The sequence below is a fragment of the Oncorhynchus clarkii genome, chromosome 1, assembly GCF_045791955.1.
Source record: "Oncorhynchus clarkii lewisi isolate Uvic-CL-2024 chromosome 1, UVic_Ocla_1.0, whole genome shotgun sequence".
In the NCBI taxonomy this organism is placed as follows: domain Eukaryota; kingdom Metazoa; phylum Chordata; class Actinopteri; order Salmoniformes; family Salmonidae; genus Oncorhynchus; species Oncorhynchus clarkii.
In genome coordinates, this window is record NC_092147.1 from 40,629,778 (window position 1) to 40,647,541 (window position 17,764).

At 46.4% G+C, this 17,764-nt stretch overlaps 1 protein-coding gene across 1 annotated transcript in view; it reads left to right on the forward strand.

The window, feature by feature from the left end:
• Nucleotides 1-17,764, forward strand: part of LOC139416251 (neural-cadherin-like) — a 118,791-nt gene that overhangs the window by 59,894 nt on the left and 41,133 nt on the right. The window contains exons 16-21 of the mRNA XM_071164690.1: nucleotides 2,175-2,318; nucleotides 3,800-4,083; nucleotides 6,492-8,100; nucleotides 10,941-11,034; nucleotides 11,652-11,836; nucleotides 13,634-13,860. Coding sequence (XP_071020791.1) covers nucleotides 2,175-2,318; nucleotides 3,800-4,083; nucleotides 6,492-8,100; nucleotides 10,941-11,034; nucleotides 11,652-11,836; nucleotides 13,634-13,860 — 2,543 coding nt within the window. The remainder of the gene's footprint in view (nucleotides 1-2,174; nucleotides 2,319-3,799; nucleotides 4,084-6,491; nucleotides 8,101-10,940; nucleotides 11,035-11,651; nucleotides 11,837-13,633; nucleotides 13,861-17,764) is intronic.

A 17,764-nucleotide genomic window follows, 5' to 3' on the forward strand; every position in this document is an offset into this window, starting at 1 on the left:
ATGATTATTATTCAAGATTTCCCGGTGAAACGTCCATGCAGCATCTGCATACCAACCATTTGATCTCAGTTTTATGAGGATATGCATTTAGATCTTCTTGAGTTACACTGTGTTGTTTGGAAGTAGCCTACAGCGGTGTTCTAAATTATGTGCGGTGAACGGATTTTAGAGCAGATGGTGTTAACAAAGTAGCGTAGCCTTCCTGTGTATTTTGCCTAGTGGCCTACCTGTGTATTTTGCCTGTTTAGTTTTGGCCACATGAGAGGGGTTTTTGTCATACAGTAATGTTATACTATGCTATTATATTCAGTTATGTTATGTAGAATACTATCATTATGTGATTGTGCAGACATTGATTCAGCTTTGATCTAACTTGGTTAAACGAGCCCCATTCGCCAGAGTAGTGTGACGTTTGTCGTCGGAAGGAGACCAAGGTGCCGCGTGGTAGGCGTACATTATTTTATTTAAATGTTCCACCAAGAAAAAACAATAAACAATAGAACAAACAAAAAGCTTTGTCGTGCAAACTACATGCACTCAAACAAAGACAAGATCCCACACTGAAGGAGGGAAAAAGGGCCGCCTAACTATGATCCCCAATCAGATACCATGAAAGACAGCTGCCTCTGATTGGGAACCACACTCGGCCAAACACAAATAAATAGAGAACATAGAATGTCCACCCAAATCCCACCCTGACCTAACCAAACATAGAGAATAACAAGGATCTGTAAGGTCAGGGCGTGACAAGTAGCCTGTTTTTAATTTTTACAAGTAGAACAGAGACTGTGCGTAAAGTAGAGCAAAAACACATGCTTAAAAGCGTCGGGATCTTTAGTCCAGAGAAAAATAGGTCAGAAAAGTTGGATCCGCAGCCCAAAAATAAAACACTAAGTACTGTAATGTGTATAGCTAGGGCTGTGAAACCCAATGTGCTCAGCTGAAACAAAGTACAAAAGGAATTCATGCACTGTGCACATTGTTTTACATAGACAATAAATGCCTATAGCATTCTATTCATTTGCCTCCTGCGAGGGCATATGAAAAGAGAATCTTTCATTTCATTCATTCTAACAGCGTAACCAGACAGCCTCTTGTCTCTTCCCTGTAGAGAAACTCTCGGAGGGTTGTGGTACATCATTTTACAAAAACATCTAATTTCGCAGTTTGCTGTTCAGAAATCTGAATTTTGTTTTTGGCTTGGTCCTTCGTGATGGCAGAATTAACACTGTTTCGGTATCGCAGGTGATGTAATAGGAAGCTTTGCGTTATGAATGAGGTTTTTTTAACAAATGTTTGTGGAGAAGGTATTAGAGGTAAGGGTGATGGTTTGGAACAGCAAAGCCTCCTCTCCGGGGGATGTGAGGGGGCTGCTTAGCATTTCCAATGAGCCTTAGCGCTGTGTTGGCGTTGTCTTCTGCCACATATCTGCACCAGCAGAAGGGCTCATCTCCTTAGCAAATACTACCTGTCTGTTGGGAGAGGGAGGAAAAAGAAAGAGAGGGGGGGTAGATGGGGATAGGGCCAGGGAGAGAGGGAGAGGGAGGGAGGAAGGGAGAGCGTGCAGAGAAAAGCAGAGAGATGTGGTGGAAATAGAAGCACATTTGTATACATGGCCATGTTACATGACCTTCTAAACATACCACTTACGACAAAAATGTCAGCAACCTTTTTAGAGAAAGATAATCATGTTTGAGTTCAAAAAAATAAAGGTCTGAAAATGGACCCAGACAGACAGAGACGTAAACACTTGTCGAGTCATACATATTTTATCATCCCAGAGGAGAGGTGGATAGGTTCTTCATCTGTTTTCTTTTAGAAAAGTCTGTTCCTGAGAAGGTCTACCTAATCACTGTTGTTTTCTGCCAAAATGTAACCCCGGCTAAAACCATGGTTGAATAATTTCTGTCATTTCAAACACCTAATCGAGAATAACACTATATCTGATTCCCTTGTCAAGTGAGGCACATTACATTGGGTTAAGTGCTTCTCTCCCCTTCAAAAGTGTAGTTGGCTCACACTGTGACTGCCGACATCCTCTGATGTAAAGAGGGATTGGATGGAAAGAGAAGTGTTAGGATGATAGGAGAGAGAGAGAGAGAGAGCGGAGGATGACATACCGAGTTGTAGCTCCATGGCGTTTAATCTCCTTCCTCTTGTCGTTCTTCTTGCAGACACAGCATATGTGCGGGTTTTCATCAGCGACGTGAACGATAACAAACCCGTCTTTGCTCAGCGTCTCTATGAAGTCGGCATTGACGAGGATGCAGATGTCGGCCTGGCTGTTGTCACCGTCGGAGCTAATGACGAAGATGAAGGTATGGGAAGGAAGGATGAGATGACAGGGGAAGAAAGAGAGAGGATAAAACCAGGGATGACACATTGGCAGTCATGGCAGTGTTATACATTGATAACATTTCTATTTTCTAGGGAGTGCAGGTTATGGCACTGGGGCAGTGAGGAAGGTAACCTGGCACAGGTTTAACATTTCATGGGGACTTTTGAAACCTGAGGGGAAAAGTCTGTTTTTCACATTTTGTGCCTGGCCAAAACTGTCCTTGGTGTGACATTACACATTGGTCAGGGGTGACTGACTGTCAATGAAATAATTACATTTTCCCAAACCCCGGACTCAGTGAGACAGTGAGGGCAGTGAAGGGTTACAAATGTTCAGAAATCTGTATTCAGTTCTGATTAAATCATGCTGAGACGAGCTGAGCCACCCTGTGCTACATCAGGACACAGCCATTTAATCGTCAAGTAATGCCACACCACATGTTCTAAAAAGACAGACACACTCCTACACAGTAGGAGGGTGGGATTTGGTGTGATAAACCAGCTCATCCCTGATTCAGCAGCAACACTCTGCGTAATATCCCTTTATCGGCCATGTTTTGGCTTGTTAATCAAGCATTTATCGCAAGCGGGGTCGGTGCGGCTTAGCTTGTAGTATATGTAGCACTAGCCTCAACCAAGCCATGATGAACGACCAGAAAGCACCAGCCCCCAACATTGAAAGTTAGCAGTTCTGCCTGGGAGCCTAAGCCCAATCTGTCTTGTTTAAAAAATCCACACATACCGCTCGACTGCAGTATAAGCTTATTGGAGAGCCCAGAGGGAGCGCTTTGTCTGCTGATTTGTGTTAATAGCAGAGATTAGACTAGCATTTACATTGGGCTTTAACACAACAGACTGATTGAAAGGGGAGCCATGAAACATACAGGGGATTAATTTATCTGGGTAACGTAAACCCACTGGATGGTGTCCATGGAGACACAGCAGAGAAGTTCAGATATCTACTTCCTCATTGGTCCATTTCTCAAACCCTCAAGGTGACATAGGCAGGAGTTCAATTTGGCAGGTGTACCTTACACAGGAATGGAGTCCTACCACCTGTTTACATACAGCAGAGTCTGTTTCTGCTCTACCCAACATGTCATTGTCTTGTTAACAAGGTAACAATAACATCAACTTGTTGAATGCAGGAACAGTCTGGCACATAATGCTAGCTAACAATGAGGTATGTCCAAAAAGGACCTGCATTAGACCAGCATCCTGTCCAGGGGGTGTACTTGTACAGTACATCAAGCTGCCCCACGCTACAGAAACAAGAGATAGGCTCTTGCCAAAGCTACTTACGTACTTTTGTCCAAAATGGCACCCTATTTTCTATATAGTACACTTTAGAGCACTATGCAGGGAATAGGGTGCAATTTCAGACTTGCCCTAACTCTAAGAACAGCATCCAGAACTCCACCTTCCAGAATGTCAATTTCTTCCCTCCCTGGTCCCACCACAGGTGCCAACGCCAAGCTGCGTTACCAGATCACATCGGGCAACACCGGAGGGGTGTTTGACATGGAGCCTGAAGTGGGAACCATCTTCATCGCCCAGCCTCTGGACTACGAGCTGCAGAAGAGGTACAAGCTGCTGGTGCTGGCATCGGATGGGAAGTGGGAGGACTACGCCGCTGTGGTGGTCAATGTGGTCAACAAGAACGACGAGGCTCCAGTCTTCTCTATGAATGAGTACTACGGCTCAGTGACCGAGGAGCTAGATGGCTCGCCGGTCTTTGTGCTTCAGGTGTGTGTCTCAGAGTTCTTTCTCTAACCTCAAATCAAATCAAATCAAATCAAATTTTATTTGTCACATACACATGGTTAGCAGATGTTAATGCGAGTGTAACGAAATGCTTGTGCTTCTAGTTCCGACAATGCAGTAATAACCAACAAGTAATCTAACTAACAATTCCAAAACTACTGTCTTGTACACAGTGTAAGGGGATAAAGAATATGTACATAAGGATATATGAATGAGTGATGGTACAGAGCAGCATAGGCAAGATACAGTAGATGGTATCGAGTACAGTATGTACATATGAGATGAGTATGTAAACAAAGTGGCATAGTTAAAGTGGCTAGTGATACATGTATTACATAAGGATACAGTCGATGATATAGAGTACAGTATATACGTATGCATATGAGATGAAGAATGTAGGGTAAGTAACATTATATAAGGTAGCATTGTTTAAAGTGGCTAGTGATATATTTACATCATTTCCCATCAATTCCCATTATTAAAGTGGCTGGAGTTGAGTCAGTGTCAGTGTGTTGGCAGCAGCCACTCAATGTTAGTGGTGGCTGTTTAACAGTCTGATGGCCTTGAGATAGAAGCTGTTTTTCAGTCTCTCGGTCCCAGCTTTGATGCACCTGTAATGACCTCGCCTTCTGGATGATAGCGGGGTGAACAGGCAGTGGCTCGGGTGGTTGATGTCCTTGATGATCTTTATGGCCTTCCTGTGACATCGGGTGGTGTAGGTGTCCTGGAGGGCAGGTCGTTTGCCCCCGGTGATGCGTTGTGCAGACCTCACTACCCTCTGGAGAGCCTTACGGTTGAGGGCGGAGCAGTTGCCGTACCAGGCGGTGATACAGCCCGCCAGGATGCTCTCGATTGTGCATCTGTAGAAGTTTGAGTGCTTTTGGTGACAAGCCGAATTTCTTCAGCCTCCTGAGGTTGAAGAGGCGCCGCTGCGCCTTCTTCACAATGCTGTCTGTGTGAGTGGACCAATTCAGTTTGTCTGTGATGTGTATGCCGAGGAACTTAAAACTTGCTACCCTCTCCACTACTGTTCCATCGATGTGGATAGGGGGGTGTTCCCTCTGCTGTTTCCTGAAGTCCACAATCATCTCCTTAGTTTTGTTGACGTTGAGTGTGAGGTTATTTTCCTGACACCACACTCCGAGGGCCCTCACCTCCTCCCTGTAGACCGTCTCGTCGTTTTTGGTAATCAAGCCTACCACTGTGTCGTCCGCAAACTTGATGATTGAGTTGGAGGCGTGCGTGGCCACGCAGTCGTGGGTAAACAGGGAGTACAGGAGAGGGCTCAGAACGCACCCTTGTGGGGCCCCAGTGTTGAGGATCAGCGGGGAGGAGATGTTGTTGCCTACCCTCACCACCTGGGGGCGGCCCGTCAGGAAATCCAGTACCCAGTTGCACAGGGCGGGGTCGAGACCCAGGGTCTCGAGCTTGATGACGAGCTTGGAGGGTACTATGGTGTTGAATGCCGAGCTGTAGTCAATGAACAGCATTCTCACATAGGTATTCCTCTTGTCCAGATGGGTTAGGGCGGTGTGCAGTGTGGTTGAGATTGCATCGTCTGTGGACCTATTTGGGCGGTAAGCAAATTGGAGTGGGTCTAGGGTGTCAGGTAGGGTGGAGGTGATATGGTCCTTGACTAGTCTCTCAAAGCACTTCATGATGACGGAAGTGAGTGCTACGGGGCGGTAGTCGTTTAGCTCAGTTACCTTAGCTTTCTTGGGAACAGGAACAATGGTGGCCCTCTTGAAGCATGTGGGAACAGCAGACTGGTATAGGGATTGATTGAATATGTCCGTAAACACACCGGCCAGCTGGTCTGCGCATGCTCTGAGGGCGCGGCTGGGGATGCCGTCTGGGCCTGCAGCCTTGCGAGGGTTAACACGTTTGGGCCTGCAGTGAAGGAGAGACCGCATGTTTTCGTTGCAGGCCGTGTCAGTGGCACTGTATTGTCCTCAAAGCCAGTGCCAGTGCCAGTCTGGTTCAGCTTGTGCAGTCAGGTACCGAGGCTCACACAATCATGTAAAATGTATGCTTCTGTATGTCATACTGTACATGTGCTAGACGTAGCTGGTAACTACAATGGATATCACTCTACAAGATATTTCTGTCTCTAGCCTGAGTGCCTGTCTGTTTCTGCTTGAGTCAAGACATAGTTTTGTTGTTTGACAAGCCAGGGGTTCATTTTGAATGCACAAACAGTCAGGTACCCAGAATAATCTTTATCAAGCATAAATATCAAATCCATGCTTCTGTATGTCATGCATGTACATAACTAGTCTACTTTCTACTTCATAACTAATGGCTGAGAAGATAGATTGATGGGCTTTATGCTTATAAAGAGAGGCACACACACACACACCGATGTTGATGAGTTTTGTGTGTCTTTCCAGGTTACAGCCATAGACCCAGACAAGGATGCAGACCAAGTCGCCGTGCGCTACTCTCTTCATGGTCAGGGATCGGAGTCTAAGTTTGTGATCGACGAGATCACAGGGAAAATGTACGCCCAAAAGACACTGGACCGCGAGGAGCGGGCAGTGTGGCGCTTTGTGGTCCTGGCCACAGACGAGGAAGGGGAGGGGCTCACCGGCTTCACTGATGTCATCATCAACGTGTGGGACATCAATGACAATGCGCCTTCCTTCGTCTGCGTGCCCGACGGCTGTCACGGCAACGTGGCCGAGAACTCGCCCCCAGGTACCTTCGTCATGGAGATGACGGCGACGGACCTTGATGACACGGCGGTGGGTCAGAACGCCATCCTCTCCTACCGTATTATCGAGAACGTGCATGACGCAGGAGCCGCCAACTTCTTCACCGTTGACGCCAGTACAGGCACCATCTCAGTTGCAACCGGTGGGTTGGACAGGGAGGTGGCAGAGCGGCACCAGCTGGTGGTTGAAGCCAAGGATGGAGAGGGTATGATGGGCACGGCTACCGCCACTATCATCATCACGGACCTGAATGACCATACCCCCCGGTTCAAAGACAAGTGGTGCGGGGCTCGTGTGTCTGAGAGCAGCCCTCCAGACTCAACCGTGCTGAAGCTGGATGCTGTGGACCCAGACTCGGGGCCTCACGGCCTGCTGGGCTTCAGTGTGGTGGCAGGGGACCAGGGGGAGAGGTTCTACATGGTGAGCCACAAAGCAGAGCAGTCTGGAACTCTGAGGCTGAGAAAGAGGCTGGATTACGAGAGGCCCGGCGAGCAACAATTCAACCTCACCATTCGTGTGGAGGACTCCGACTTCTCCAGCCTCATCCACTGTATCATCCAGGTGGTGGACGAGAATGACCACGTCCCAGTGTTCGCCCCCACCTCCTACCCCCTCGCCCCTCTTCCAGAGGATGTTGCAGTGGGAACAAGTATCACCCAGGTGACGGCCAGCGACTCAGACTCTGACCTGAATGGGGAAATAATCTATAGCATCTCCCCAGAGTCAGACCCGTACGGACATTTCACAGTGGACGGAAACGGCATCATGACCGTGACCTGCCCGTTGGACAGAGAAATCGTGGCAGAGTACCAGCTGGTTGTCCTAGCGACAGACCGGGGTAGTCCAGCCTTGACGGGTAGCACCACGGTCCAGCTGAGCTTGCTGGATGTAAATGACAATGGGCCAGAGCTGGAGGTGACCTATAACCCTGTCCTCTGGGAGAACAGCCCTGCTCCACAGGTGGTGTGGCTCAACCAGACCTCCACCCTGCTCCACGTTATCGACAGGGACTCCCTTGAGAACGGGCCTCCCTTCTCCCTCTCTCTCCCTCGCCTCTACGCCCCTGACTTTCACCTTCAAGACCATGGCGATGGCACGGCAACGCTCACGGCACTGCACCGCTTCGACCGCGAGCGGCAGAGGGAGTTCTTCCTGCCCGTGGTCATGACGGACAGTGGTCGTCCGCCAATGACGGTCACCAACACACTCACCGTCACTGTGGGCGACCAAAACGACAATGCCCACCAGGAGGGAGAGAAGGAGATTTACGTCCACAGCCGGAGGGGTGAGTTCCTCACTTTAAGACAAGTGTCAGACAACTTTCAGTCAACTTTTGGTATTCATGAAGTGCCTAAGAGTAGGAGAGTCTGAGAGTAAGAATGTTTGAGAGGAGTGTCTGGGAGTAGGAGTGTCTAGGATTGTCTGAGAGTAGGAGTGTCTAGGAGTGTCTGGGAGAAGGAGTGTCTGAGAGTAGGAGTGTCTGGGAGTGTCTGAGAGAAGGAGTGTCTAAGAGAAGGAGTGTCTGAGAGTAGGAGTGTCTGAGAGTAGGAGTGTCTGAGAGTAGGAGTGTCTGAGAGTAGGAGTGTCTGAGAGTAAGAGTCTGAGAGTAAGAGTGTCTGAGAGTAGGAGTGTCTGGGAGTAGGAGTGTCTGAGAGTAGGAGTCTGAGAGTAGGAGTGTCTGAGAGTAGGAGTGTCTGAGAGTAGGAGTGTCTGAGAGTAGGAGTCTGAGAGTAGGAGTGTCTGAGAGTAGGAGTGTCTGAGAGTAGGTGTCTGAGAGTAGGAGTGTCTGAGAGTAGGAGTGTCTGAGAGTAGGAGTGTCTGAGAGTAGGAGTGTCTGAGAGTAGGAGTCTGAGAGTAGGCGTCTGAGAGTAGGAGTGTCTGAGAGTAGGAGTGTCTGAGAGTAGGAGTCTGAGAGTAGGAGTGTCTGAGAGTAGGAGTGTCTGATAGTAGGAGTGTCTGATAGTAGGAGTCTGAGAGTAGGAGTGTCTGAGAGTAGGAGTGTCTGAGAGTAGGAGTCTGGGAGTAGGAGTGTCTGAGAGTAGGAGTCTGAGAGTAGGAGTGTCTGAGAGTAGGAGTTTGAGAGTAGGAGTGTCTGAGAGTAGGAGTGTCTGAGAGTAGGAGTCTGAGAGTAGGAGTCTGAGAGTAGGAGTGTCTGAGAGTAGGAGTCTGAGAGTAGGAGTGTCTGAGAGTAGGAGTGTCTGAGAGTAGGAGTGTCTGAGAGTAGGAGTGTCTGAGAGTAGGAGTCTGAGAGTAGGAGTCTGAGAGTAGGAGTGTCTGAGAGTAGGAGTGTCTGAGAGTAGGAGTCTGAGAGTAGGAGTGTCTGAGAGTAGGAGTGTCTGAGATTAGGAGTCTGAGAGTAGGAGTGTCTGAGAGTAGGAGTCTTAGAGTAGGAGTGTCTGAGAGTAGGAGTGTCTGAGATTAGGAGTCTGAGAGTAGGAGTGTCTGAGAGTAGGAGTCTTAGAGTAGGAGTGCTTATTTAGGGTCAGAGTAGGAGTGTCTGAGAGTAAGAGTCTGAGAGTAAGAGTGTCTGAGAGTAGGAGTGTCTGGGAGTAGGAGTGTCTGAGAGTAGGAGTCTGAGAGTAGGAGTGTCTGAGAGTAGGAGTGTCTGAGAGTAGGAGTGTCTGAGAGTAGGAGTCTGAGAGTAGGAGTGTCTGAGAGTAGGAGTGTCTGAGAGTAGGTGTCTGAGAGTAGGAGTGTCTGAGAGTAGGAGTGTCTGAGAGTAGGAGTGTCTGAGAGTAGGAGTCTGAGAGTAGGCGTCTGAGAGTAGGAGTGTCTGAGAGTAGGAGTGTCTGAGAGTAGGAGTCTGAGAGTAGGAGTGTCTGAGAGTAGGAGTGTCTGAGAGTAGGAGTGTCTGAGAGTAGGAGTCTGAGAGTAGGAGTGTCTGAGAGTAGGAGTGTCTGAGAGTAGGAGTCTGGGAGTAGGAGTGTCTGAGAGTAGGAGTCTGAGAGTAGGAGTGTCTGAGAGTAGGAGTTTGAGAGTAGGAGTGTCTGAGAGTAGGAGTGTGAGAGTAGGAGTCTGAGAGTAGGAGTGTCTGAGAGTAGGAGTCTGAGAGTAGTAGTGTCTGAGAGTAGGAGTGTCTGAGAGTAGGAGTGTCTGAGAGTAGGAGTGTCTGAGAGTAGGAGTCTGAGAGTAGGAGTCTGAGAGTAGGAGTGTCTGAGAGTAGGAGTGTCTGAGAGTAGGAGTCTGAGAGTAGGAGTGTCTGAGAGTAGGAGTGTCTGAGATTAGGAGTCTGAGAGTAGGAGTGTCTGAGAGTAGGAGTCTTAGAGTAGGAGTGTCTGAGAGTAGGAGTGTCTGAGATTAGGAGTCTGAGAGTAGGAGTGTCTGAGAGTAGGAGTCTTAGAGTAGGAGTGCTTATTTAGGGTCAGATTTTTATTCCCCCTTTTATTCATTATGATTTAAAAGGTAAAATCTATCATATGTTAGCACTCCAACTTAGAGATGCTTTGTGAATATGGGTCCAGGATTTTACCCAAGTTAGCACAGCAGGGAGGATGCGGACTAAGAGTTGACTAAGGTAGGAAAGGTTCTTTCTGCGTATCTATTCTGTTGTCTGAATGCGTAATTGAAACACCTGCGGCTAATATTACAATTTCTTTTCAGCATTTCATGATTCTTGATTGCAAATCCTTCTTTCTGGTTTAACAACATTCTACCCCCCACACGCTCTCCACTCTACTAATTGTATCTGGCCCTAATGTTGACCTGAACATTACGAGATCTGTGGTGTTCCTCAGGGGGGATTGTTAGGCCAATTAACATTCTGATCATGGACCTGGCTGTTTCAGTTTAGTTTTCAGTAATTGTATGAAACACTGCAGCAACATGACACATACATTCATACAGGCTCCCATTGTTTACCCTGGCGCTGGGACTCGATAATAACATAATCCATACTGAGATTGCCCTGACTTCCTTAAGCCCTCAGTGCTCCTCGCAGCTCAAGTACTGGGAGTCTATTCAACCCAGACAGTGGGACTTCACACTCATGAACAGAATAGGAAGAACATAAACAGCAGAATCACAGAACAGCAAATAAGAAAAGGGCTAAAGATAAGCGACCTGGGGCCTCTATCACGTTGGGTTTGTTTTCAGACAAAAATCAATGTCTTTGTGTGCGTTGTACAGGAAAGATGCAGACTACTTCACTGGGCAAGGTCTATGCCCCTGATCCTGATGATTGGGACAACAAGACCTACACCTTAGATGCAAGAGGAATGAAGTAGGTGTTATGTTTGTCTATAAGTAAGAAGACACCGTTGACAACATGTTACAGGAGATCTCTATGTACAGGACAGTTAATCAGTTAAACAGTTATAATATATACAAATAGAGATGGAAGGGATTGGAGGATATCATATAAAATCAACACCATTTCATACTTGGTCAGCGAGTGCTTATTCAACATGAACATCTGATCCGATGGCCTCAACCCCTAAAGAACGTTCCCTATGTGTTGAAATGATGAAGAAATATAATCAACAGTGATTGCTACTATGCTGAACATGGCCATCATATTCAGAACAATCGGAGGATGCATTTGTATCCTGTCAACTGGTGGAATTGTGGGGGAAAAAAAGATCAAGAATGTTTTCTCCGTGATTGTTTACAATTTAGCATCCATCACAGTCAGGGGGTAAAATAAAAATCCCAATTGCATATTTTACACATTCCTGTTTCATTCATATGGACTTGAACAAGGAGGAACTACTTGGCCTTTTCCAATAATAGACACGTATTTCCTTATTTATATATATTTTTTTATATTTTCCATTGCATGCCGTAATGAATACTACCCAGTCATTCAAGTTTTCCACAACGTTCCTGCTCTACCAACAGGTATTTCACCTTAGACAAGAGTACAGGTCACCTGGCCATCAGACAGAATACCCTAGCGGGCAGCTACTATCTCAGAGTGGGCGTGTCGGATGGGGTGTGGCCGGACGTGGTCTCGGGGGTCACAGTTCACGTGCGGGAGCTGGAGGACCAGGCAATCCATTTGTCAGCCTCCCTGCGTCTCACAGGTAGGCTACAGCAGCGTGACAGTGTCGTTCTAATCTAATCTACAGTCTATGATAGGGCCTTGTGTTTTGGTTAATCATGTCACGGTTTAACCTTTATTTAAAGCTTTTTCATCAAACTGTCCCCTTTTCATTTGCGTCATAGCACCATCCTCAGACAATTTCATTCATTTTTGGTCTAATTCTAATTTCTGGGAAAAGGCTTAAAATAATGATTCAAATCCAGGTCATGTGACTTGATTAGCAAAAACACAGGGCCCTCATGATAAAGGCTGTGTCTGAAAAGAATACTAGCTGTCAAATCCTTGTTTCCTCTATCCTTATTGTTTCCTCAATTCCTCTCAAAGCGCATTGGAGGATAGGACTCAAGGTCTCTCTCTGGACCTCGTCATCCAATGAGCTTGGAGAGGAATTCAGGAAACAAGAACAGAAGAAGTAATAATTTGGCAGCTAGTGAGGTTTTCAGACAGAGTCTTGTTTTTTTTTTTTATGACTACAGTACGTGACTTGACAGGAGAAAGTTTGGGCCAAAAGTTTCTCCCGTCAGGTCACGGGATAAATTAAAGCTTCAGGCCCTAGTCAAGTCATGACCCACTCACAGTTCAGCAACTACATTGATGCTACTGCTGCTGCTGTTACTCCACAGCAGGATTGCTCTATAGGAGAAGATTATCTAACAAAGTTTATGTTGATACCAGCTCTGGAGTCTGAACCTGTCAACATGAGTTACTTTGTCCATTTGTTTTCCTTTCTCTCGCTCTCTGTCACTTGTCTTTCCACCCACACCAAGCATCTGTTTTTTGTTCTCCTTTTCTTTCGTTCCTTTGTTGGAGAGATATAGAGTGTAGCTTTCAAGAAATGTGTTTGCTTTGAGAAAGACAATAACTGCCAAGTTATTATGACTGAATAAACTCAGACATTAGAGTGGATGAGGTTGTCAAATGAATTAAGGTGGAATCAGAGTCTGCTCAGTGAACTTAAACAGGAGAAAGAAGAAGAAATGAGTTATAAAGTCTCAGGATCTGGAATTGATCCTCCTGAGGCTCCACTGTGAGCTAGCAAACCCAATGGATCCAGGTTGCTTTTTAAGCTTTTCCTGAAGATCAAAGCATTTGACGTTGAATGTGGGTCTCACGGTCTCCCGTACAAGCTGTAAGGCATGTACTTTACCACACATCTATACAACCAATAGTCCCTATCACTTCAAGTAGCAGTGTGTGTCAAACATGTGGTGCCTTTTTCACAAAAACAAATGCAGTTCAATGTCTTGGTCTTGTGGCTCTCTCTGGGCATATCCCAATTGTTAAGGTCAATTTCACACTGCCAGGTTAGTCCTTGACATTTGAAAATCCATTGTATGAATAGACTACAAGGCTATTAGGCATACTAGGGAATCATTTTCACTTTGTATAGATTAAAGATGACTTTTTCCACCCTCTCCGATATTATTAGAGGAGACGCATAGCTAATGCTTTGACCTCTAAATCTATTTAATAGTGAGGCCGTCAAATGGTTTATACCAGAACCAAAGAGTCAGGTCTCGCTGGAAATAATGAAATAACAGGAAGTAAAATAGTTTCACCTCATGGGTGAGTGAACTGACGTGTAGCCAGCGTATGTCTATCTAGAGGAGTTTTGGAGATGACATTTGATAATAGAACCAAGACTGAGAACACTTTGATCCACTCTGCCTGTCAGTGAGTAGTGAACGTTCAGTGAACGTGTGTATGTGTGTCTCTCTCTTTCTCTGTGTGTGTATGTGTGTTTTGTGTGTTTGTTTTTTATTTCTCCCTTCTGCAGGCATCACTGCCCGGGATTTTATTGAGTCCCAGGTGGACAAGACGAGTCGACAGGATATGTTCAGGGGCTTCCTGTCTGAACACCTGGCCGTCAGATTAGGCGCCATCAACGTATTCAGCCTGACAGACGTAGGACTGAAGACGCTGGACGTGCGCTTCTCTGTGCACAGCGACAGCTACCTTCGCCCAGAGAAACTACATGGATTCCTTGCGGTGCATAAGAAGAAGGTACGCCTCAAAGTTTTCCCTTCTTGAAGATAGGGATCTTAGCTCATACATCTCTAGGTGCATAGCAGAGCTTGGCTTTCTTGAGATAATTCCTTTATCAGCCAAGAGGTGCAGTGTGCATTCATATCCTTTTCATTCATGTTGTTCACACCAACTCTCCCCCTTGTGTGTTCATACCTGCTTCCTCATTCTCTCTATCTCTCCCCAACTACTTCCCTCTATCTTTTAAATCAAAGCAAATTAAATGTTATTTGTCACGTGCGCCGAATACAACAGGTGTAGATTTACCGTGAAATGCTTACTTACGAACCCTTTTCCAACAATGCAGTCACTGCAACCCCCCCATCCAGGTCTCTGATCACTACCTTGTTTCCTTTTCTGTCGACCTCTCCTCCAACCCTAGCCACTCAGCCCCTACCCAGATGGTCATGCGTCGTCGCAATCTCTCTCTCTCTCTCTCTCTCTCTCTCTCTCTCTCTCTCTCTCTCTCTCTCTCTCTCACTACTCTCTCCTCTTCTATCCGATCATCTCTCCCTTATACTAAATCTGTCTCCCTCCTGTCTCCTGATTCTGCCTCTTCGACCCTACTCTCCTCCCTTTCTGCATCCTATGACTCACACTGTCCCTTTTCCTCCCAGCCAGCTTGGCCCTCCCCTCCTGCTACGTGGATGAGTGACTCATTGCGAACATACAGAACAGGGCTGCAGGCAGCTAAGCGAAAATGGAGGAAATCTAAACGTCTGGATGACCTATCATCCTTTTACTCTCTCCACTCTACCTTCTCTTCTTCTGTATACGCTGCTAAAGCCACTTTCAATCACTCTAAATCATAAACTTCTGCTTCTAACCCACCTTCTCCTCCCTCCTTAATCACCCCCCTCCTCCTCCCTCTCTGCCGACGACTTTGTCAACTACTTTGAAAAGAAGGTTGACGACATCCGCTCCTCATTCACTCAGCCTATTAAGTCCACTGGTCTCACTCAAACAGAACTACTCTACTCCTTGACCTCTCTCTCCCCTCTCTCTCCAGATGAAATCCTGCAACTAGTGGAGGTCCAGCCGCCGACAACCTGCTGCTCGACCCAATCCCCTCTTCCCTTCTCTGGAGACCTTCTCCCATTCCTCACTTCTCTCATCAACTAATCCCTGACCACTGTTTGTGTCCCCTCTGACTTCAAACGGGCCTGAATCCCCTCCTCAAGAAACCAACACTTGAAAACTACAGACCAGTATCCCTTCTTTATTTTCTTTCCAAAACACTTGAGTGTGCTGTCTCTGACCAACCCCCTCACTATCTCTCTCAAAACTATATTCTTGACCCTAAGTAGTCAAGACGGGTCACTCAACTGAGACTTCTCTTCTCTGTGTCACGGAGGCTCTTTGCACTGCCAAAGCTGACTCCCCCTCCTCTGTTCTCATCCTCCTAGATCTATCCATTGCCTTTGACACAGTGAGCCATCAGATCCTCCTCCCCAACCTCTCAGGGCTGGGCATCTCAGGCTCTGCATACTCTTGGATTGCATTGGGTTAGGGTACAATAAGATCGCTCTTATTGTACCACGCGACGTGGAGAGGATCTGTGTCTTCACAACGCTTTCGCTACTGGTGTCCCCCAGGGCTCGGTTCTAGGCCATCTCCTCATCTTTCTATGCATCAGGTCACTAGGCTCCGTCACATCCACAAATGGTCTCTCCTATCATTGCTATGCGGATGACACTCAACCCCCTTTTGACACTCAGGTCGTGACACACATCTCTGCGTGCTTAGCAGATATCTCGGGCCTAGCAACTCAAGCTCAACCTTGACAGGACAGAGCTGCCGTTCCTCCCCGGGGAAGGCCTGGCCGCTCCAAGACATCTCCATCACAGTGTCCCCATCCCAAAGTACAAAGAACCTTGGTGTGACCCTGGGAACACCCGGTTGTTCTCTGCAAACATCAAAGCAGTGACTCGCTCCTGCAGGTTCATGCTCTACAACAATGGTATTCAAACGTTTTCAGCGGGGACCCAACTTTTTTTGCGACAGAATTTCTAAGGTCTACATGTTTTTCACAAAGAATTTATTGCGACCCTACCACACCCCAAACCTAATGTCACAACCTTAAAATCTGTAACTTTAGATTTTTACATTGAAAGGTTGCTGGATCGAATCCCCGGGGTGACATGGTAAAAATCTGTCGTTCTGCCCCAGAATGAGGCAGTTAACCCACTGTTCCCCGGTAGGCCGTCGTTGTAAATAAGAATTTGTTCTTAACTGACTTATCTAGCTAAATAAAGGTTAAAAATAAATAAAACATTTATATATTGTCCCATGCAATAATCTGTACTCTGATTTATATATTAGATTTTTTACATTTTGCGATCCCACTGCAGTTCCACATCTTTGAATACCACTCCCCTACAACACCCGTGGAGTGCGACCCTACCTCACAGAGGAAGCGGCGCAGATCCTAATCCAGGCACTAATCCAGGCAAAATGTTAAATGTTAAAAAATAATACAAATTTGCTAAGAATCACAAAAGGAAACAGTAACACAATGAAAAAAATAATGAGACTATATACTAGGAGTGCCCATATTGAGTCAATGTGAAGAGGTACGAGGTAGTTAGGTAATATGTGCATGTAGGTAGGGGTGAATAGGCAATCAGGATAAATAATAAACAGAGTAGCAGCACTGTATATGAAGAGTGTGAAAGTGTCTCTATGTGTAAGTGTGTGTATGTGTGTGTGGTGTCAATATGTATGTGAGCGTGTGTAGTCTTAGGTAATCTACTGTCACGCCCTGACCTGAGATATCTCTTTTTTCTTTATATTTTGGTTAGGTCAGGGTGTGACTAGGGTGGATACGCTAGTTTTTGTATTGTCTAGGGGTTTTGTATTGTCTAGGGTTTTTGTATGTCTAGGGTTTTAGGTATTTGTATGTTTATGGTGGCCTGATATGGTTCCCAATCATAGGCAGCTGTTTATCGTTGTCTCTGATTGGGGATCATATTTAGGTAGCCATTTCCATTTGGTGTTTGTGGGTTCTTGTCTATGTGTAGTTGCCTGTCAGCACTCATTTGTATAGTGTCACGGTTTGTTGTTTTGGTTCGTTTTTTCAGTGTTCATTCTTATAATATAATAAAGAATGTACGCATACCACGCTGCGCCTTGGTCCGATTTATACGACGTACGTGACATCTACAGTATATCTATATATATATATATATATATATATATATATATATATATATATATATATATGTGTGTGTGTGTTGGAGTGTCAGTGTAGTATGTGTGAGTAGAGTCCAGTGAGTGTGCATTGAGCCGGTGTAAAATAAAAGTGTAAATAAAAAGGGGGTTGGCTGCCAAGCAGTTGTCATACCAAGCGGGGATGCAGCCTGTCAAAATGCTCTCAATGGTGCAGATCTATAACGCCTCCTGAGGGGGAAGAGGCGTTGTCGTGCCCTCTTCACGACTGTGTTGGCGTGTTTAGACCATGATAATTCCTTACTGATGTGGACACAGAGGAACTTGAAGCTCTTGACCTGCTCCACTACAGCCCTGTCGATGTGAATGAGGCTGTGCTCGGCCTTCTGTTTCCTGTAGTCCACGATCAGCTCCTTTGCCTTGCTGACGATGAGCGAGAGGTTGTTGTCCTGGAATCACACTGCCAGGTCGCTGACCTCCTCCCTATAGGCTGTCTCGTCGTTGGTAATCAGGCCTATCACCGTTGTGTTGTCGGCAAACTTTATGATGGTGTTGGAGTCATGAGCGGCCACACAGTCGTGGGTGAACAGGGAATACAGGAGGGGACTAAGCACGCACCACTGAAGGGTGTTGAGGGTCAGCGTGGCGGTCCTGAGCTTAGTGATGAGCTTGAAAGGGCACTATGGTGTTGAATTCTGAGCTGTACTCAATGAAC